Source organism: Zingiber officinale, chromosome 11A (assembly GCF_018446385.1).
Source record: "Zingiber officinale cultivar Zhangliang chromosome 11A, Zo_v1.1, whole genome shotgun sequence".
Taxonomy (NCBI): Eukaryota; Viridiplantae; Streptophyta; class Magnoliopsida; order Zingiberales; family Zingiberaceae; genus Zingiber; species Zingiber officinale.
Window position 1 is genome coordinate 11,906,215 of NC_056006.1, and position 22,782 is coordinate 11,928,996.

The 22,782-nt window shown below is 38.9% G+C and overlaps 1 protein-coding gene across 1 annotated transcript; it reads right to left on the reverse strand.

The window, feature by feature from the left end:
- Positions 1-2,214: 2,214 nt before the first annotated feature.
- LOC122032094 (4-coumarate--CoA ligase 3-like) lies at positions 2,215-4,524 on the reverse strand. The gene is made up of 5 exons (XM_042591346.1): positions 3,452-4,524; positions 3,176-3,374; positions 2,892-3,105; positions 2,730-2,832; positions 2,215-2,647 (listed from the first exon to the last, which is right to left on the reverse strand). The coding sequence occupies exons 1-5, from the start codon at positions 4,448-4,450 to the stop codon at positions 2,531-2,533; spliced, it is 1,632 nt and encodes a 543-aa protein (XP_042447280.1). The 5' UTR covers positions 4,451-4,524; the 3' UTR covers positions 2,215-2,530.
- Positions 4,525-22,782: the final 18,258 nt, after the last annotated feature.

Here is a 22,782-nt window from a genome sequence, read left to right on the forward strand (position 1 = left end):
CTGAGCTGGTTCCTGAGACCGGGATCTCCTTCTCAGGGGCTTGCCCCTTCGACGATTGCTTCAGTGCTCCGAGTTCTGACCATGAGTGTGTTAGGAGGGCGACCTCTAGATTGACCCTGGAGGTGATTCTAGGGCTGGTAGACATTCCTTGGCTGCTTGACGGAGTTCTCTAACATACTTCTAGCACTCATGGGTGAAGTGCCCTCAAGAGTGGTGGAAAGCACAACATCTCTCCAACTCTTCACCATTTCACCTATTGGGCCTCAGGTCAGAGGTTGGGACTTCTTCCACGGTTTGCATCGTTCTCCCACTTGTCCAGGATAGAGCAAAGTGGTGGTTGGTGAACGATTCCTTGTACCACATAGGTGGCAAGGGAGCTTTGTGCTTAGGTCGGGCCACTGCAAGTGTCATCACACTAGTCTCTTTCTTCCTTACTGACTGAACCTCTTTGACATTGATGCACTTCATAGATTGACCTAAGAGGTGACCTAGACATTCCTTGGCTGCTTGACGGAGTCTCTTTCTACAGGTCTTGAGAGAAAGCACTTATGAGCACCTAAGAGGTGGACATGGGCACATCCAGAGCCACCTCATTGAACCTTTGTATGTATTCTCTCATAGTTTTCTTGACTATCTATTTTAAGGGAAATAGGTTGAGGGGCATCTTGTAATATTGCTTATTGTCGGCGAAGAAGTGTAGAAATACGACCTTGAAATCAGTGAAGGTTTGAATGGAGGAAGGTGGTAATCGGTTAAACCACCATTAAGCAGAGATGAAAAAGATTGTTAGAAAAACTCTGTACTTGACGTCATTTGTATATTGGTGTAATAGGGTGATGTTCTCAAATAGACCCAGGTGATTCTTGGGGTCGACTAACTTGATATATTCTTCTACCTAAGGTGCCCAGAAGTTGCACGGTAGGTCATCATCTAGGATACATCTAGAGAAAGGTGTGCCTTGGAAACTTCTTTCCTCGGCCTGTGGGGGCATTTTGCTTTGATTTTGATTTCAAGGGGTTTTCGTCCACCATCAATTTGTGTGAGTGTTCGTTAGATGGAACCATGGTCTTGTTACGTTGTTGGCAAAGGTAGTCAGAGGAGAGGACCCATTAGGCCCAACGACACTCGATTGAGAATAGGTGGCACCTCGATCGAGGCAGCTGGTGCCTCTTTAGGAGTTGGATTCGCTGGGAGGAATTATTGTAGTGCCCGTTGTACCGCCTGGTCAAGTAGCATTTAGAGGTCTGCTCGGGCTATGGTGATGGTCTCACCTTGAGCCATATTGTCTATGAAGCTGGGATCCTAGACAATTTTCTAGAGTTTTACCATCTCAATGTCTTAGTTCAAGTGATTCCCACAGGCGACACCAATTTGTTTCTGTATGAGATTGCGATCTGGTGAGTGAGTGCAGAGAAACTATCATGGAGAAAGTTGTGGTGACACGAAGGCAGAAGGGAGGTTCACAAAGTTCCTACAAAAAATCAACAAGAGGTTAGAATGGATGCCGATGTTAGACTCGATGTGACCACTCCGACGCTCAAGTTACGACAAGGCTCAAGCAAGAGAAAGGTTAAAGTTGTAGAGAAGATGAAAGCCTAAAAAGTTGTGTTCACATGCATGCATTCGCGAGAGAGGGCGACCTTTTATAGAGATGTAGTTATGTCCTCACGTTCTCTACGTGTTCTAAGATGAACGCTTATGTTGTCCACACCCTCTGGGATAAACAACTACATTTTCCACGCCCTCTAAGAAGGAACAGCTACATTGTACACGTCTTCTAGGAGAAACTGTTCAACGAGGCATGTAGGATACGAATCCTGTCCGAGGGAGTCGGGTGACCAAGCTGAGTGAGTCCAGAGTTGAGGGATTAGGATAGCCGAGCTGAGGGAATCAGGTGACCCCACTAAGGGAGTCAGGTGTTGAGGGAGTTAGGTAGCCGAGCTAAAGGAGTTAGGTGATCGGGCTGAGAGAGTTGGGTAGCCAAAGCTGAGAGAGTCAGTTGTTGGGGGAGACGGGTAGCCGAGTTTAGGGAGTCAAGTAACTGGACTGAGGGAGTCGGATAGTTGAGCTGAGGGAGCCGGGTGCGTCGTTTTGATAAGGTTGACTTTCTATCCGCTTATCACACCATTCTATTTGACTTTCCGCTACTATCTGTCACATCATTTATGAGTAGTTTTTTTTTTTTATCAAATTTATAAATAAATAAAAAAGCTCTTAAAACAGATCAATAGACATAAAATATTAAGCTCCTAACCACGTTTAGATGCACACGATCGGATCCTTACAACCTCATGAGGATAACAAGTATTTTGAAGTATAATGTGGTCGACAACCCTAACAATTGAATTATCGAGCTTAGATTCTACAGTGTCTTTACCTTCTCTTTTGTAAGATCCCTACAAGAATCCAAGTCCATAAGAGGGATCTTGTACCAGGAGCTACGTCTCCAGTGATGAACAGTATGCCTACATGCAAACTTATTATCATAATATCAAACCCAATTTTGCTCCAAAGACACTTGTAAATCATTTTATGGGAATGGACTTGCGAGCCTCGATCTCAGGTCCTTCCGCAGAATTTTGCCAGATGGCGCCTTCGGAATGGCCTCCACGAAGAACACCTTCCCGATCCTCTTGTAGAAGATCACCTAGACCATATATATTTGCAATTACCCCTTTCAATTTAGTACTAATTAAATGTATTGTGATTTAATTAAGTTGAGAAGTTACCCGCTTGGAGACGTACTGCTTGATCTCGTCGTCGGTGATCTGTGAGCCGTTTGACCGGACGACGAAGGCCACGGGGATTTCTCCGGCGGCCTCATCTTTCATCCTGCGGAGCGTTCGTTCAGGTTAAAATGGAGGAGGAATTGGGAATCTGTAGTTGCTTACGGGACTACGGCAGCGTCGGCGATGTCATGGTGGGCGATGAGCAGCGCTTCGAGCTCCGCCGGCGCAACCTGGAAGCCCTTGTACTTGATGATCTCTTTCAGCCTGTCGACGATGAAGATTTCGTCGTCGTCGTCGACCAGGCCGATGTCGCCGGTGTGCAGCCAGCCTTCCTCGTCGATCGTGTTCTTCGTGGCTTCCGGATCGTTCAGATACCCTGCAACGATCGTGGCGATGAGAAAAAGATGCGAATTGAGATTTCGAATCGAATTCTGATCTCGAATTACCTTTCATGATTTGTTCTCCCCTGATGCAGATCTCTCCGCTCTTGTTGCGGCCGAGCGGGCGGCCGGTGTCAGGGTCCACGATCTTGAGCTCGGCGTTCCTCACCACCGTGCCGCAGGCTCCGGACTTCACCGGAAAAGGCTCCCTGGCGAACGCCAGACACATCGCCAGCACCGGCCCTGCTTCCGTCATCCCGTACCCCTGTTAATCCCACATTGTTCATCAAAAGATCGAACAGGGCATGGATTTTGCATGCATTCAATTAGTGATGTGTCAACCTGGCCCAACGTGGCATTGGGGAGCTTGCCCATGAACTTGTCCTCGAGCTCCTTCCCCATGGGAGCGGCCCCCGACATGACGATGCGGATGGAGGACAAATCGTAGCCGTCGACGAGGGAGCTCTTGACGAACTCGAGCACGATGGGCGGGACAAAGGGCGCGACGGTGACGCGGTGGAGCTGCACCAGCTCCAACATGGCGGAGATCTCGAACCTGCGCATGAGGAGGATGGCGGCGCCGACGCGGAGGCCGCAGAGCAGCACCGAGTTGAGGGAGTAAATGTGGAAGAGAGGCAGGACGCAGAGCAGCACGTCTTCCTTCCGGAAGTAGAGGTTCGGGTTGTCGCCGTCCACCTGCTGCGCCACGCTCGTGATCAGGCTCCGGTGAGTCAGCATCACCCCCTTGGGAAGCCCCGTCGTCCCCGATGAGTACGGCAGCGCCACTACTTCGTCCGCGTCGATCTCCTCCTCCTCCTCCTCTGTTTCCTCCGCTTCCTTCGTTAACTCCGAGAAGCTCCTGCAGCCCTCCGGCAGAGGATCGTCCACACAGACGACCACCACCCCTCGCTCACGCGCGAACTCCCGCACCTTGTCCACGTAGCACGATTCCGTGACGATCACCCTCGCTCCGGCGTCCGCCGCCTGCTTGTGAATCTCTGCGGGGGTGTAGAACGGATTCGCCGTTGTCGCCACGGCGCCGTGGCGGGAGGCGCCGAGGAAGGCGAGGACGAACTCCGGCGAGTTCCGCAACAGAATCATGATCACCTCCCTCCTGCCGACGCCGAGCCGGAGAAGACCCGCGGCGACGCGCCTGGACGCGAGGTCCACCTCGGCGTAGCTCATGACGGCGCCGCTTGCGCCGTCGATTAGGCAGGGGCAGTCGCCCAAGTCCGCCAGCCGTTCGAAGCAGTAATCGTGCAGCGGCCGCCGGTTGTCGATGGCGATGTCCGGTAACTTCGACCGGAAAATAGTCTCCTCTGGCGTCAAGTACGATCCCATGTCGAGCAGTAACGAGAAGAGTGGGTAGGCTTCGGTTTCTTACCTGAGAAATCCGGCGACGGAGGGGAAGGTAAATATACCGGTGGTGGGTTTAAGGAGTAGGTCAGGACACAAATGGAATTACCGTAAATCTCTGTACACAAATTAGGAATACAAAGATTGATCTTTGGTTGGTGGAACAAGTGACTGGTCGTCGCAATTGCTGACTAAAGACAACAACTAGCGCTCTAGATCACGCCATGTCAGCATTTCACCCACCCCATTACGATCGCAGTCATTGGAGCGCACTGGAGGCTTAAAAGGATAAAACCCAAAAAACATGCAACTTCATTCGAGTGGGCCCGGATTACCTAACCTGAACCCGGTTCGGGTAGGGTGGGTGAGATTTAGCGGCGGCCTAATTCTGCCTCCGCAAAAGCGTCTCACGATCATGCCGTTGATCTAACAAATCGACGGCAAAGGAGGGTTCAGATGGCTACCAGGGAGACTGCAAAGCGGCAGTCGCCATCTCACCTACTAAACTACCATTGACGTGTACGCAGTCTAAGCCAAGGAAAAGATGGGCTCGGTATGTAAGTGCTTGTCGAGTGCCCCGCACGATTCGTGGCTGGCTTGGAGTTGTGCCCGCGGTGGATAGTTAGTAGGAGTGTAATCGAATTAAATTCTTGGAGAGTCGAATTTGAATTTTATTTAACGAATAAATTTATAACTCATGAGTTTATTCGAATTTTTATTGAGCCTAAACGAGTTTAATAAATATAAATTATAAATTTAAATATTCATTACAAATTAAATTATATATTTTTTAAAAATTATAATATTCTTGTTAAAATTTATAATTTTATTCTAATAAATAAATTTAATATATTTATCTATATTTTTCATAAGTAGTGTGTAAAATCTATAAGTTTAATATCAAAATTATTATTATTATTATTTAAAAGTTAATTTTATGAGCTTAACGAACATATTCATAAATTAACGAGTCGAATATTGTGAAACTTGAATTTGGTTTGTTTATCTTAACTAACCTCATTAAACGAGCTCAAACGAGATTTTATCGAATCGAGTTTCGAATAGTTCACGAGCGGCTTGACTCATTTATACCCCTAATAATTAGAGACGAAGGATGTAAACTTATTCGTAAGAAATTCATTAAAAATTGATATATTAATGATCATTTTTTTATATAAAATAAATATGAAAATTATCCCAACTCTCATTGTTGAAACTAAACATGGCATTAACTACGTTGCAGCCTTTTAAGCCTTCCAACTGGAATCTCAATTGAAATCGTGATCTGAGTTATTAAGAAAAACAATAAAAAAACTATTGATTAGTTATTAATTAATTAATTAACACATAAAAAATTAATACTTATAGTCTAGTTAGTTAGGATGCTCAATCAAGGTGATATGAGTTTGAGTCCAGGGCCGAGTTCGATTGTAACCTCATCCATGGATAAGTCTACCTCGAAAGATTAACTAGAAATCTAAGATTTAAATTTTAACTGCTGCCTAAGGTGTTTCACGGCGAGCATTCCAAAAATATAATAATAATAATAAACATCACATTAAAATCGTGCAACGATTTGTCATAAGTTAGGTGTCTCTAATATTAATTAGACATGGTCAATTATTTCTTGAAAACCAAATGTGAATGTAGGAAAATAAATCACATGGAATATATATTTTTTTGTCTAAATGGAGAAAAAAATTAGTCTTTGAAAGCGCATTGCATGGATAGGGATTGCTCTCAATGTGCCAAAGTAGACCGTAGTGGTCTTTAATCATTAGAAATTTTCCCTAAGGATATTTTAGGTGACGCTTAGTTTTGGAGTTTAGGAATAAGAGAATAAATTTATTTTTAAATCATGTATTTGGTTGATGGAAATGAAATTAAAATTTTATAATGAAATCTAAAAACTTAGATCTTGATGAAATTCACCTTCTCTTTTGAGTTTTGATGAAAATGAGAATGAGAATGAAGTTTTGGATGAAAATATTCTTAATATATTTGTTCAAATTTTCTTTTATATTATTTTGTTCTTTTTTATTCTCTTTCTTATACTTTCTCTCTCTTTATTCTATCATCATACTTTCTCTCTCATCATAATTTCTCTCTCCTTAATCTCTCCCATCATACATTTTCTCTTCTCATTTCTCTCATCACACTTTCTCTCTCTTTATTTTCTTCCATCACACTTTTTCTCTCATCACACTTTCTCTCTACTCATCCTCTCTCATCATGCTTTATCTCCCATTATACTATCTTTCATCATTTTTTCTGATCACACTTTCTTTCTCATCATTTTTCTCTTTCCTTAATCTCTCCCATCATACACACTCTCTCCTCATTGTCTCTCATCACACTTTCTTTTCATTCTCGCCCATTATGTTTTCCTTCTCTTCATTCTTTCTTATCATATTTTCTCTCTCATTACACTTTCTCTCTCATCATAGTTTTCTCTCACATTTAACTTTCTCTCACATCTAATTATTTCTCTTATTTTCTACTAAGGGTAAAAAAAAATTCATTCCTATTTCTAAATAAGAACCAAACGCCACCTTAATTACTTTTGGGAGCCACTTCATTCATCATTCTTCTTTCTTTTATTTTAATGGGAGGTATTAACCGATCGATGAATAGGCCATATCAGATTTTACAACCCGATTGATTCTGGAGTAGACAGTCATCTCACATTTTACCCACTAAATAAATTCAGAAAATGTGCCAACTCTTGGTACACTCATGCACACTAGAAATTTGATCTCCACAAGTGATCTTGTTGGGGATCGAACCATAGCCGTTTGTGAGCTGAGACGATAGTAGCGATCGTAGCGCTCTCTTGCTTAGTGCAACTGAGACACTGAAAAATTCTCCACATCATTTATAGCCACGCTCTTTTGGCACTGGGTCTTGCTCGTGTCTGTCATCACTGATACCCACACCTCCCCACCCTCACACTTGTAAGATATATTAAATTTAATAATAAGTAATAACTTTATGAAATTTTCTAGAAATTTTTTAAGATTTAAATGGAATCCGTACGACACATTTTAAGGAGAAGGATATATTGGTCTAAGAGAAAGCGTGCTTGGAATAACTATTTAAGTGAGAGTTGATTGAGGGATTAAACTTAGGGTTTATTGAAATTAATCTAAGTTTTGGATATAAAAACTTCTCCACTCTTCATTTCACCCGAGCCCCCTCTACTGATTCTCCCTTTCTTACCTGACGTCGCCGCCCACTTCTCTTCCATCTTGCAATCTTGCCGCACTGCCCGATTGCCAATCGCCATCGCCCGACACCATCTCATCGACTCCTCCGCTTAAGCCGACCACACTAGGTTGTCTACGGCCAAGAGTAGGGAAACACTGTCATTGCCTTCCCCTTATCGCGCCATCGTGCTGCCCTGGTTCACTTGACGCCGTGTCGGCCATCGTGAGTCCCACAATCAGTGTCACGCACCTCTTTCGTCAAATTCTAGCATGACTTTGGACTTTTGCATCTGAGGCTAGCTGGTGTCACAGACGTGACAGCTTGATGCTCCTGTTGGTCCCTTTAGAGGCCGACAAGAGGGGAGGGGTGAATTGCCCTGCATAAAAAAACACAACCCTTCTCGAACTTTTAAAGAAACACTTGCATAAATTATAAAAGCAATAAATTAAAAAGAAGAGGCAAAGGAGTTTACTTGGTTACAACCAAGGAGATTGTTAATCCAAGGAATGAAACGCACGCTAAAGATCTCCTTCAGGCGGAGAAGCTTCTTACAGCAATGATGTACAGAAAATAGAAACTAAACTAAACAAGAGGAGCGCACAAGTGTTGAATATGTAATTGCTTGTTGTGTTTTACCTTCTTGGACCAAGGCTACATTTATAGCCTTGGTTGGAGCGCTTGGAAGGGTTCCAAGCGCCTGGGAGGGTTCCAAACGCCTGGGAGGGGATAAAACTTTATCCCTTTTCGCATAGATCACGTTTGACCGTGATCTGGATAAAATCCAGGTCCGGGCGCCCAGACCAAGAAAGTCAATAATGTTGACTTTTCCAGTCCGGGCCCTCTGCTCTGGTTCAGCTCGCCTCGATCCGTGTCCGCTTGCTTGGGTGATCTCAGCCATCTAGAATAGGACTCACCCGAACCCAAGTTTCGGCCTTCTCCTCGAGCAGCCTTCCTCCCCGGTTTCTCGTCCCTCGAATGTCGCGTATGTTCTTTTCATCCACTGGTGTACTCTTCCGCGGCACCTTGTCTCTCGGGCGTATCGAGCCCGTCAGCTCTCTCCTTGTGCCATCCTTCTCGCTAGTCGCGTCTTCCGCTCAACTTCCTATTCTCCTAAGCTCCTACACACTTAGACACAAGGGGTAAACCAAACAGGACCTAACTTAACTTGTTTGATCACATCAAAATGACCTTGGGGTTCCAACAGCTCCTATCGACAACCAGCGACAAGCAGATCGGGTCCGAACCACCCGATCTGTTGCCGATCAATTTGACCTCGCTATACCGAGTCTAGCAACCTTTGCCGAGACTTCACCATTGTAACGACCACCCTTCTTACTATACTATACCACTCTCTAAGGTGACCGTTATTTAACTATTAACTCTACTTAACCGGTGTGATCGAAACCATGAGGAATCCCTACCGAAAAATTTCGACAGAATCTCCCCTGTACCGGTGACTATAAACATCAATACATACACAGTATACACAGCCACAGGCGGCTGGAACATATATCAAACACACACGCAGTTCATATATAATCAAAATAATCAACTTTCACAAAACACAATAAAACAATCCATAGAGTAGCATGTACAAGTTCTAAATTCTTTAAACAATTAAACGGAAACAGACTTAATAAATTCTTGGCGAATCCCCAGGTCTCTCCATAGTCCTGGCATCACACACCATCCGCACCACCTTGACGCATTCCTTGCTAAATCCTTTCCTTGACTTTATCTGCAGTCAGAGGAAATGCAATCTATAAGCAAAATTTGCTTAGTAAGCGCTATCTAACTCACAAAAACATGAATGCGTATGTATACAAGAAGAACTAGAAACTGAATGCTCCAAAAGACAATAAAGCATAAATATAGCTGCATCATGTTTATCTAATAACAAAGAAAAGCTAAGGAATCTACTCATGTAATTCTAATAGCTAATCATGCTATACAAGGATAAAACTGCATGCTGGTAGATAAAGCTAATCATACTCAATAAACTAATCAGGAAACAAATAAAACTAATACTGCATGCTAGAATTCAAAAGAACTAAACTTACTGATTCTAAGCATATGTGAAACTTGTTTCATTTGTTCCAAATCTTATACTTTATTACTTCAAAACAATAATAAAATTCTTCTTGGTTAAAAACTTATACTTTAATACTTAAAAATAATAATCAATTTCTTTCTTGGCCCAGGCTTAGTACCAATGCGTGCTCCCTAATAGAGACTGTGGTAGCTAGTCATCAGTCCTACGAGGGTAAAGACCTTGGTCTTACCAGGGCCAAGACCTTGGAATTGGTCATCTGGATTTGTTTAACGACAACCTCGGAAGTCGGGTACTAGCCTCTTTAAAGTAAAATACTTATTATCTTTTATTACTTCTTTAAATGTCTTGACATTTTAACAAGCACCTTGTGTGCCAAAATTCTTAAAGTCTTGACTTTGGGAATCTACTTAAGGTCTTGACCTTTTTCTTTCTTTTCTTTATCTTTCTTATACTTGTTCAAGTAAAATACTAGCCTATTCCAACATGCTACAACAGATTTAAAACCAAGGAAAACAAATCTGAAATCTTTAGGCATGCTACAGCAGAAATAAATCAAAGAAAGAAATATCTGCATTCTTAAAAAAAACTGCATACACTTAGAGAGTAGCTGTTCATGCTTGTTAAAGTAACGAAGTAACTAAAACTGCAATGCTAATAACAGGGCTGATCATGTTTGTTAAAATAGCAAAGAAAACTAATACTATGTACTTAGATTAAAGGCTGTTCGTGCCCTCTAAATAGCACAAAAAGGTCTAAACAGAAAATGCTAAACATAGGGCTGTTCGTGCCCATTAATGGCACAAAAAGATCTAAACTTGTATGCTAAATATAAGGGTTGTTCCAACTAGTTAAGGAAGCATAAGAAACTAAATCTGAAACTGAAATCTTATACTTAGATACAAGGTCAACAAAGGAAAACTAAAGAGAACTAAATCTAAAACTTGAGCACGAAGAGGAAAACTAAAACTACACGGTAAGAAAAACTAAATCTTATACTTGCTAAACTGCAAATTGAAAAGAACTAGATGCTTATAGGAATCTAAAATTCTACACTTCTACTAAATATGGTACACGCCTACTGCCAAAACAAAAAGAAGTAGATACTTAAAGAAAACAGCAAAAATCTGCATTGCGAAGGGAAATAAACTGCAATTCAAAGGAAACTAGATATTTGATGCAAGAATCTGAAATGCTTAACACCTACTGTACATGTCCAATTAATTGCAACCTAACTCAAAACTGAATTACTAATCTATCACAAGATTTCAACAAGCATAACATGTTCATAAAGAAAATTCCAGTACTACTAGACCGTGCTCATAACTTTAGCAATGCCATCAACTAATTTGTTTCCAGAAGAGTTCAACCTAATTCATCTATATAGGAATGCAAACCAAGCCTCTCCATGGAAACAAGGTTTGTAGCAAGAAGGAAAACTCATCTACCGGTTATGTACAGCCTAAGTCCAATGCTACTGTGGAGAGATCAAGTTAAACTTGCTGTAAAATTTAAAACACAACCTATGTAATCAAATTCTCAACTTAAACTTTTGCAAGCAACCAAAATTCCCTACAAATCAAAATCCGAAAACTAGGGAAACAATTCCTCCTGGAACTGTGGCATGGCAGGGAACCAAAAAGGAACGAAATGCTCCACACACTAATTTTTTTCCCGTGTTCTTCCTTTCAACCTCACGGCAGAAGCCCTTAAATTCCTCCACCTTCACGGCACATTAAAAAAAAAAACAAAGGAAATATCAAATTAAACTCGGAACTACTCTTACCGTAGGTGAGTAGCTACTTACATTGGTTCCTTGGACTCACAACCAAAGAGGGAGAGATCTAGGGTTTGGGTGAAGCTTCAAATCTCGGTCTCCTCTTGTGCTCACGGCTCCGTCTCGACGAGAGAACCTTGTACTAGTGAAGAACCTCCGAAGAATCCCCTCGTCAGCCGCCGGAATCGTGCCCTAGCTGCGGTCCTGTTTTGCCCGAAAGAAGAAGCGCCGACGCCGCTTGAGAGGAGAAAGGGTTTCGGTCCAGAGAAAAGAAACAACTTAATCCTCTTAAACCTAGGTATTTCTGTTATCCATAACTACTTAAATTTATTTTGTCCCATATTTGATTAACAAAACCCTTGCAGAACAGTTGGCTGGCTAGATTCGGTTAAGGCTCGGTTTAGGTCCGAGGTTCACGGTTCGAATCTCGACTTGAATATTTTTTTGTCGAAACTTCATTCGTTTAGTAAAAATACCAAAAAACCTCCAAAAATTACATAAAAATACTCTAAAAATTTCTAAAAATCTCTAGAATATTTTAAAAGCATTTTCAAATATTTTTAAATTACTTTTAGGACTCGAAATGAGGAAATTCGGGTTGTTACAACCATGCTAGCTATAGGGTAATGAATTTCTAGACCTATCTTAGTTTCGATTAGGAGATGTAATTCGAATTTAGATATGGATGTGATGATTGTGTTAGGATTTGTTTTAGAGATCCACGACTCCACCTAGCTTTGGTCTTGCTTCTAATAGTAGCTTCATTAAAGCTCCGACCATCAATTCTGGAAGTGAGTCTCTCCAACTGAGAATCATAGGTTGAAGTATCAACTCAGGTGAGTTTTTGGAATTGATTAATGCTTAGCCTAGTCCAATTTGATTATGTAATGGTTAGGGCCAATTAGTCCACTTTGATTATGAAATGATTAGGGATAATTAACCCAATTTGAGTGTGGAATGCTTAGGGATATTGTGGTTGATTGTGGATGATATTAGTTAATTCTTATTAAGATGAATTAAGCATGGTTGATTCATGATGCGTTCGATTTAATCATTAAATTAATTAGAGTTGATATTATGGATCTATGAATTGGCTTAATCGAAGTTAACTAATAAATTAGATTAACTAATGATCATATCAATTAGGTATTTCCTAATTTGATTTAGGCATTGGGTTTAGCTATTTGTTTCATATATATTTATCTAAATAACACACATGGTGATGCAGAACTCTTATTTGAGACAAACATCTCGATGTGGGATTGATTCCGACATGATTTATCATAAAGTCGAGTACTTCTTCCTTGGTTTCTTTAGTTCATTGAACTTAGTGCATAATTAGTTTTGATTGATGGATTATGTTGTTTTACCTTAAATCTGTTCATTTTTATTCTGTTTGATACTTATCTGCTTGACCTTAAAGATGATCTAGTTATTTCATATACAGTCTTGGCTTTAGGTATCTATACTCTGTTGTGTATATATATATATATATAGAGTATGTACTATAAGAGATATCTTGTTGATTGTGTTAACATACTAATTATGCATATGATGTTAAGTGTACACATGTTTGGTATATGCTATAGGAGTTACCATATTTACTGTCCATTTGTATGTTGGGTGAACACACATGTTTGGTTTGATTATTGGAGTGTTTATATTGATTATACCTATTTTATAGTGTGCATACATGTCTGGTATGCCTATTAGAGGTATCATATTGATTATACCTACGTGGTAGTGTGTATACATGTCTGGTGTGTACTATTGGTGTTGCTATATACTGTATGTGTTGTCTAGTAGACACCGGTTAGATCTATTCATACCATAGACTTAGGTGATTAATGGATCATATACTGGAAATATTTATGTTAATTGTTTTGCAACATTGATGAAGATTGTGCCGGTATCATGATCATTTATATCATGCTCATCATTGAACTACATGCTGACAATTAAGTCTCCCTCTGTGGTTGAGAGAGTTGTCAGTCATATTCACTACCCATTTAGTCACTAAGGGATAGTGATATCATAGAGTTGGGTTCAGCTTATCCTGATGTGCTCACTCGACCACTCGAGATTAGTGGTATTTGGAGGGTAGTATATTTGTCAGTGGAGGCTAGAGATGTGAGTAGTCAGGGATCCCATCATTATGTAGTGAGGTAGCTATTTAGCGAAATGCCCCCCTCAGCCACTTGAGAGTAGCGGTATCTGGAGGATAGTACAGTTGTAATTGTCCCAGCCTCTCGGCCACACAGGGGTCGTGATGTCTTGAGGGGTGGGTGGGAGTAACCATGTTGCATGCACGTACATATGCTTATGATGTGTGATGCATCTTTCAGAGATATATCTGCATTTACTTGTGATTGTTGTATTTACTTGAGATATGATTGTTGCATATGATTGTCATGTTTCATATATGTTCATTTATCATACAAGTAAGTATATACTGTTAGTTATATTGCCCAGTTATTACGAGCAAATCTGTTGATGATTCCTAGTAAGTTTACTGATCACTATATCATGCGTGTTGATCCAGATTGGGTATGTGTATTTATTATATCAGTTATGGATATGTGCATTGATTGTGTCATGTATGATCATGTTTCTATTTTTTACTAAGACTATATACTTTGATCTTAATGTTTTGTATTGATCATGCACTATCTTGTCCATTACCCATTGAATTACCCAGACTCACCTCCCCTTTGTATGATTTATGTTTTTCAGGTAAACTATAAATGTTATAGAGTCACTTAGAGTATCATGTTTGTCGATCCCATGTCACATCTGAGAACATCTTTACTTTGTTTTTATTTTCTTACATTTCTTTAGATTTATATGTACTTGGCATTGTAATAATTTTGACGTGGAATTGGTATTTGTCCTTGTGGCTACTTTTGTCATTTCTGATGGTTGTTGTGTAAAGCCTAGCCAGCTAGCAGTCTGTCACTTTCAATTTATGGGTTGTCCTTGTGTCTTCTGTTGTATTTTATTTGTTTCCTATCGTATGGGCTGCTTATTATTCTGTTTTCTATTCCAGCCATGTGGGATGTTTATACAACTACATGGTTGTTGATCTAGTCGTGAGGGTTGCATATTAAACTGCATGGTTGTGTTTCATTCCAGCCGTGTGGTTGTAGGTTATTATACTTGAACAACTATGTGGTTATGTATTTAGGTTTCATATGTTGTCATAAGGGGGGAGATGTTGTTCATTTTCCAGGCAGGGACTCCTTCGGGGCATGACAATTTTATTGGTGCGGAAAGCACTAGACGATTGAACTTAAGTTTTGATCACGACAAAGGATTCAAAGTTAAGCTATTTTGTTATCTAACAAGTTTAACTAAGTGTATAGAAAAGTCCTAACTACGGTTACACAACGAAGTCCTGGTCTGGGGGACTGGGCAATGTCTTGAAAGCTTGAGGATGTTAGGTGAAATCCCAGGGTCGTGAATTCTAGGTGGAAGTCTTGGCAGTCACAAACACCAAGCGGAAGACTGGACGGGTTGGGGATCGAACGCCCAACAAAAAAGTCCTAAAGCCTCGGATGTTGAGGAGAAGTCTAGATGGCCTGGAGGACCGATATGGTAAAACGAAATTTCTGTTGGTGCGGTTAGCACTAACGGTCTAACCCAGGTTTTGATGAATGACAAAATAGGTTAAGTTAGTTTTGTTGTTGATCTAACACTCTGATCGAGTGTGCAGGAGAAGCCCAGACAGGTCGACGGGTTGACTGGATGTCTGGCATGAAGCCTAGCTAGGTCGACGGGCTGACCGGATAGCTGGCACGAAGTCCAAATGGGTCGACGGGTTGACTGGACGTTTGACAGAAAGTCCAGCTAGGTCGACGGGCTGACCGGATAGCTGGCGCGAAGTCCAGATGGGTCGAAGGACTGACCGGACGTATGGCAGGTAAGTAAAGGACGCGTTCCCGGGAAGGGAACTTAGGCACTGATCCGACTTAGAGCCATTTCAGAATTCTAAGTCGAGATCGTGACTAGATTCCGGTCTCGGAAAGACGAAATCTAAGTCATACTCTTTCTATTGAATTATAGACTGTGCTAATAATTTGTTTTACAGGATATATGAGTGCCTTGGACTAACATTTTTTTTGCATGAAGGAGTCTGCTGAAAAACATGGTCCGGGCGCCCGGGAGGTACCTAGGCGCCCGGAGACGAACTTTTATCCCCAACGTCACTGAGGCACGTGGAGCTCACTGGTTGGCTCGGCTACGTCACCACCAAGGCACCCTGAAGGTTCCAGGTGCCCCAAACCTCCTATATAAGGAGGGTCAAGGCTGAACCTCAAAACACAACTCATGATCATATCTTCAGTGCTCCTGCGACGCTGCCAAAAGCTCACCGACAAGTTTTATTTCTTCCTGTCTTAGTTTTCATAATTGTTGGTATTTTCTTTACTAATAATTCCTGTAATTTCATTGTAACTCTGATTTTGAATTATTAGTAATTGCCCACCGAAAGCACCCTTGTGTGCGGGCCTTAGAGTAGTAGTCGACACAGGCTTCGAACCAAGTAAAAATTACTTGTGTCATTTCCTTTTCGCTTTACTTATTCCGCTGCATATTCTCGATAATTTTTTTATTTCGATATTCACCCCCCCTCTATCTATTCTTTACGATCCAACAATTTCTCCTGAGAGGAGTAGGTGAGGACGCGTTCCTTGAAGAGGGGATAGTAGGCGTCGGTCCGACCTAGAGTTTTAGCGAAAGTCAAAGTCAGGACCGGATAGTCCAAAGGTTGTCAAATCTTATCGTTATTTACATATTATTTGCCTAGACTAACCTTGTTTTGCAGGAAATTAAAGTTGGCAAATAATGGTGGTCCGAGCGGCCGGAGTTCAGGTGCTCAGAGCTGGTCTAAGTGCCCGGACTGACCTCAAAAGCGAATAACCCTCGCGAGGTGCTTAGCGAGGCACCCTAGTGGTCTGGACGCCCTGAGTTACTCCAAGCGCCTGGACGTCCAAAATTCGATCTACTCGGACAGTTGGAGCGCACTAAGTGGCGAAGCTATGTCAAGGTCCAGCGCCCGAGGGTGGTCCGGGCGCTCGGAGAGATAATTTTTGCATATCAAGTTTCGACGAGTGCATGCTATGTCAGCCCTGTGGGGATGCCTGGGGGGTTCCAGGTACCCGGAGTGGCCTATAAAAGGAGGATTCGACCAACACTTGATACATAACATTTTGAACAAGTTTCTCTCCTGCGCGCTGCTCCAGAAACGACTCGACAATGCTCGAATGCTGCTTCGATAATCGAAGTCAAGAATCTTCAAAATATGTAGTTGTCGGTAACTTTAATATTTGCATCTATATTGTAATTCAACTATTCTTGTAATATTTGAACTGAAAGTGGATTGCCCAACGAAAGCAATCAACGATCGCGAGCCTTGGAGTAGAAGTCGTCGTAGGCTCCGAACCAAGTAAAACCAACACTTGTTAGCATTTGTTTTATCTTGCTATCTATTTCCACTACGTTTATTCTATGCTTTCTGAAAAGTGTGAAAAAGCCGCAAGCGCTATTCACCCCCCTCCTATCTCTAGCGCAATGATCCTACAATTGGTATCAGAGTAGAGCCGCTTCGAATTGGTGAAACCACCATTTCAAGCAATTTTTTCGTGGTTTAGTTTTTAAATTTTTTGGAGTCGATAGGAATCAGTATAATTATCCCTTTTGATCATTTCTATCGTAATCAATTTTTTTATTTCTCGAAGTTGGTGCAACACCACTCGAGTTCTTTTGTTTTTTCATAAATTCTTTATACTGCACTACTAATTCAAGACTAGGTCTTGGGACATGTTTTCTTATTTTATTATGTGTAAGATTTGTTTCTTAAACGGCTTACCAAGAAGACTATAGTACTGCATGCCTACCACTCTTCTCTGGGGAAGATTTCGACAATTGGAAGAGTCAAATGGAGTATCACCTCAAAACACAAGTCAAGATGTGGATCATCATCCAAATCGGTTTTGTACTTTCACTCGACGACATTGGAAAACCACTATCCTATGAAAATTGGGACCAAAGCGTTATGAAGAAGATCAAAGCCAATGCAAAGGCAACTTAAACTCTTCAATGTGGCTTAACTAAAGAGTAATTGAACCGGGTCAGACCCTTCAACAACGCTAAGGAATTATGGAAAAAACTGATCAAGTTGCACGAGGGCACCTCCGACACTAAGGTAAGCAAATGGGACCTACTATTGAATAAGTTATATAATATTAAAATATAGGATGGTGATTCGGCAAATCAGCTCCATGCTCGGATCTAAGACCTACTTAATGGGCTCCACGCGATTGGACAAAAATTAGAAAATCATGACTTCATTAGGTATGCCTTTAATGCTTTTTTGAGAAATACCTTATGGGCATCGATGGTAGATGCTTACAAAGTATATAAGGACCTTTCTTTAAGTAGACTAGATGAGTTATTTTTAGAATTTGAACTTCACGAACAGACTAATGCATATTCGATCGAGAAAGGTATTACTTTGGTTGCAGGTACAAGCAAGATCAAGGAGTCTACGAACAAGCGTCAGACCGAACCCTAGTCTAAAGATGAATCAGACTCAGAAGACGGCGACGAAATCACCGCCAAGCTCGTTAACCTCGTATGAAATCTGTGAAAAAAAAGGGCTTCACAAGACGCGAGATTAAGAAGGTGATCTAGCAAAAAACAACGCAACCAAGTCCAAACACAAAGGACAAGTCTGAAGTCATCTGCTATGACTGCAACAAGAAGGGACACATCAAAGTGAACTGTCCAAACCAAAAGGAAATAAAAAAAAACAGCAGAAGAAGAAGGAGTTGCAGGCAACATGGGATAAATCTTCATCAGAAAATTCTGATGAAGATCTCCAATCGACAAGCTTCCTCTTAGTTCTGGCCTAAGAACAAGTTATCGAATCTGAGTCTGAGATAGAATTGCAAGCTGAGTCTAAGCGAAGCTACGGATCTGTATCTGGTTCAGAAGGTTCCCAACCCACTAAACATAATGATTTGGACCAAATGTTGTTGGATAATGGATGCTCCAGACACATGATTGAAGACCGATTGAAGTTCTCCAAGCTAAAACTCAAGAACTTAGGATTAGTTGTGTTTAGTAATGATAGAAAACTTAAGGTAATCGGAATAGGTAATATCGAACTAAGTTCCAATTTTATTATTCGAAAAGTTTTATTAGTTGTTAAGTTCAATTTTAACTTACTTAGCATAAATCAACTATGTGACTATGGATACTTAGTAATGTTTTCTAACCTTGAATATTTAATTAAAAATATTAAAAATCTAGAAATTACACTTAAGGGAATTAGAAACAATAATATTTACACAATTGATCTACCAACCTTTTCACTAAAGTATCTTTTGACATAACAAGAGGAAACCAAATTGTGCCATAGAAGACTAGATCACAATCACATCAGACTCATTTCAAAAATGAGTCAAAATGGCTTAGTTAGAGGACTACCTAAATTAAAAAATTTAGAAAACATAATCTATAATGTTTGTTAACAAGGTAAAGAAACTAAGTCAACCCATAAATCAACAAACCTAAATCGAACCAACTAATACTTGAGCTCCTACACGTAGACCTATTTGATTCACACGAAGCTCAGTCACTAAGCAAAAATCAATACTGCCTAGTTATAATTGATGATTACTCAAAATTTACTTGGGTAAAATTTCTAAAAACTAAAGGTGAAGCTTTTGAAATCTTTAACAATTTTTGTAAATTAATAGAAAATGAAAAACATACCAAAATTAGAAGAATTAGAAGCGATCATGGGGGGAATTCGAAAATCATAAGTTTACCCAATTTTGTCAAAGTAATGGATATAATCATGGATTTTCATGACCTAGAACTCCCCAACAAAATGGTCTAGTAAAATGAAAAAAATAGAACATTACAAGAATCCGCTAAAACCATGTTAAATGAATATAACCTAAGTAACCAATTTTGGGTCGAAGCAATAAATACTACATGCTATATTCAAAATAGAATATTAATTAATAAATTTTACAATAAAACACCCTATGAAATATATTATAATAAAATACTCAATCTAAATTATCTAAAAGTTTTTAGATATAAAGTACGTATATTACACACTAAGGATTATTTAGGTAAATTCACTTCAAAATCTCCAACTGACATCTTTTTAGGTATTCAACAACTAGTAGAGCCTATAGAGTTTATAACAAGAATATCCTAAAAGTTAAAGAAACAACAAATGTAGTTTTTGATGAAGAACATAACCTACCTAATTTAATTAATGAAAATAATAACCAAATTACAATAAATAAAGAAGATGATGAAGATAATAAGATTAGACAAAAATCAAGTGAATCCCAAGAACCGATTGTTGATCCTAACATAAGATCATCAAGGATAAGATCTAATCACCCATGTTACTAAATTTTGGGTAATCTAACCCTAGGAGTTCGAACTCAATCATCTTATAGAAACCTAAGTTAAATAGCTCTTATTTCTAAAATTAAACCTAAAACTATAGAAGAAGTCATACATGACCCAGATTGGATAATTGCGATGTAAGAGGAACTAACTTAATTTGGAAGAAACCAAATCTGAGAACTAGTGCCTAAATCCACAAATAAGTATATAATTGATACTAAGTGGGTCTTCAGAAATAAACTAGACGATAAAGGTAAAATAGTTAGAAATAAAGCTAGACTATTGGCAAAGGGGTTCAGCCAAGTAGAAGGGTTAGATTAAGATGAAACTTATGCACTAGTAGCTAGACTTGAATCTATCAAGATGTTGCTAGCCTATGGAGCACATAAAGAATTTAAGTTATACCAAATGGACATCAAGTCCCCATTCCTCAATGGGTTCATCAAAGAAGAAGTTTATATAAATCAACCCCCAAGATTTGAGGACTTAGACCACCCAAACCATGTCCTTAGGTTAAAGAAAGCTTTATATAGACTAAAACAAGCACCTAGGGCCTAGTATAAACGACTATCAACATACCTAATATCTAAGGGATTTAACCAAGGTCAAATAGACCAAACCTTATTTGTTAAACTTTAGAAAAAGATAATTTTCCATAGCTCAAATTTATATAGACGATATAATTTTTAGCTCAACCAAAACTAAATTTTTAAAAGAATTCACTAAATTAATGAAAATAAATTTAAAATGAGTCTAGTAGGAGAACTTAATTTTTTTTTCTTAGGTTTATAGATAAAACAAAAATTTTTTTTATATTTTTCAAATAGAATATGCTAAAGAATTAATTAAAAAGTTTGGAATGAAAAATTCTAAAAACATAAATACCCCACTGGCAACTAATGTTAAAATTGACTCCGATTTAGAAGGAAAATTATTAGATTTAAAATATTATAGAAGTACAATAGGAAATCTACTAAACCTAACTGTAAGTTGACCTGATATTTTATTTGCAGTAGATATGTGTGCTAGGTATCAATCTTGTGCAAAAGAATAACACTTAACAAATGTAAAAGAGAATACTTAGATATATTAAAGGAACCCTAAGTGTAGGACTTTGGTACTCTAGAACTAGTACATTTGACTTAGTTGGGTACTCTGACTCAGACTGTACTGGGTGCAAACTAGATATAAAAAGTATAAGTGGAAGTTGTCAATTTCTAGGTCAATGGCTAGTAAGTTGGTCCAGTAGAAAGTAATACTGTGTTACTTTATCCACTACTAAAGCAGAGTACATAGCCATAGGAGAATATGTATCTCAACTTTTATGGATGATGCACACTTTAAAAGATTACCAATTAGAATATAAAAATATAAAAAATTTCAATTGATAACATAAATTCCATCAATTTAATTAAAAATCGAATATACCACTTAAGGACTAAACACATAGAAGTTAAGCATCACTTTGTAAGGGATCACATAACTAGGAGTGATATTGTACTTGACTATGTTGAGTCCAAGTCAAACCTAGCAGATATTTTTACAAAACCCTTACTTGAACTCAAGTTCAGTATACTTAGAAGACAGTTAGGTATGTGCTTAGAAGAATAGATTCTAAAATTTTCAAAATCATTCTTTTCATTGTGTTGTGTTTTCAAAAGTTATGATTTTTCAAATTACTTCTTCAAAATCAGCTTAATTTTAAAATTTTAGGATAAAATTATTTTATTTTGTTCAAACTCCCAATTTTACTAATGCTTTCAAAGATTGGACTTAGCCTAGGTCTTTCCCCCTAGAAATCATGTACTCATAGGTTTCAGCCAGAGCATCTCATAAGCACACTAGGAATACTTTGCTTGTGTATGAAAAATACTTAGAATGATGTGAGATGCACAGGGTATTGCCTAAACTTCAGAATGCTTATGTCTGTGCATCAATATAAGTTTGAGTTATAAATACTGATTCAAATTGTTCAAATTAAGTCATCCTTTTTAGTAAAATTAACTGGATCACATACTTAACTTGACTAACCAAGTGAATGTTACTACCTTATGGTAAACAGCTAGTAGCTAAAGACTAGACATTCATTCTAAGGAAAGTAGATGAGTATTTTCAAAGTTTTTTTTTTAAACATAGTTTTTGCTTTTGAACTTTACATGGATGGACTTAGGATAAAAATCAATAACTTTCTCATCAAACTTAAAAGCATTCACTTAAAGACTTTTTAAGTATTAAGGATTAAATTTTTTTTTCTATTTCTGAAATTCTTTTTCATATATGCCAAAGGAGGAGTAATAGAAGTTAAATTTTTAATGAATTTTTAACTAAGTTTAGTTTTTATAAAAATCTTTTTAAAAGTTAAGTACGAAAAGTCTTTTTAAGCTAAGTTTTTATAAAAATCTTTTTAAAGTTAAGTACTTAACTAAGTTTAGTTTTTATAAAAAACTTTTTAAAAGCTAAAAGTTAAGTACTAAAAATATTTTTAAGCTAAGTTTTTATAAAATTTTTTTAAAGCTAAGTACTTAACTAAATTTAGTTTTTATAAAAATATTTTTAAAAGCTAAGTACTAAAAATAGTTTTAAAGCTAAGTACTTAACTAAGTTTAGTTTTTATAAAAATCTTTTTTAAAGCTAAGTACTAAAAATCTTTTTAAAGATATTTTTTTTAAATGCTAAGCATTTAATTAAGTGTTTATAAATTTTTTTTTTAAAAGCTCAGTACTTAACAAATTTTCTTCAAAATCTAAGTGTGTAACTAAGTTTTTTGTTTAAAAGAAAAAGTTGAGAAAATACAATGTTTCAGGGAGAGTTTTTGAACTCTTTAAAAAATTTATAGTTCCATTTCAAAAA

Excerpts from the sequence above, each read along its gene's own strand:
- LOC122032094 (XM_042591346.1), bottom strand. The coding sequence starts at position 4,450 with ATGGGATCGTACTTGACGCCAGAGGAGACTATTTTCCGGTCGAAGTTA. Across the intron at positions 2,833-2,891 it reads GCCGACGCTGCCGTAGTCCC|GATGAAAGATGAGGCCGCCG; the intron begins GTAAGCAACTAC and ends AACGCTCCGCAG. Across the intron at positions 2,648-2,729 it reads AGCAGTACGTCTCCAAGCGG|GTGATCTTCTACAAGAGGAT; the intron begins GTAACTTCTCAA and ends TATATGGTCTAG.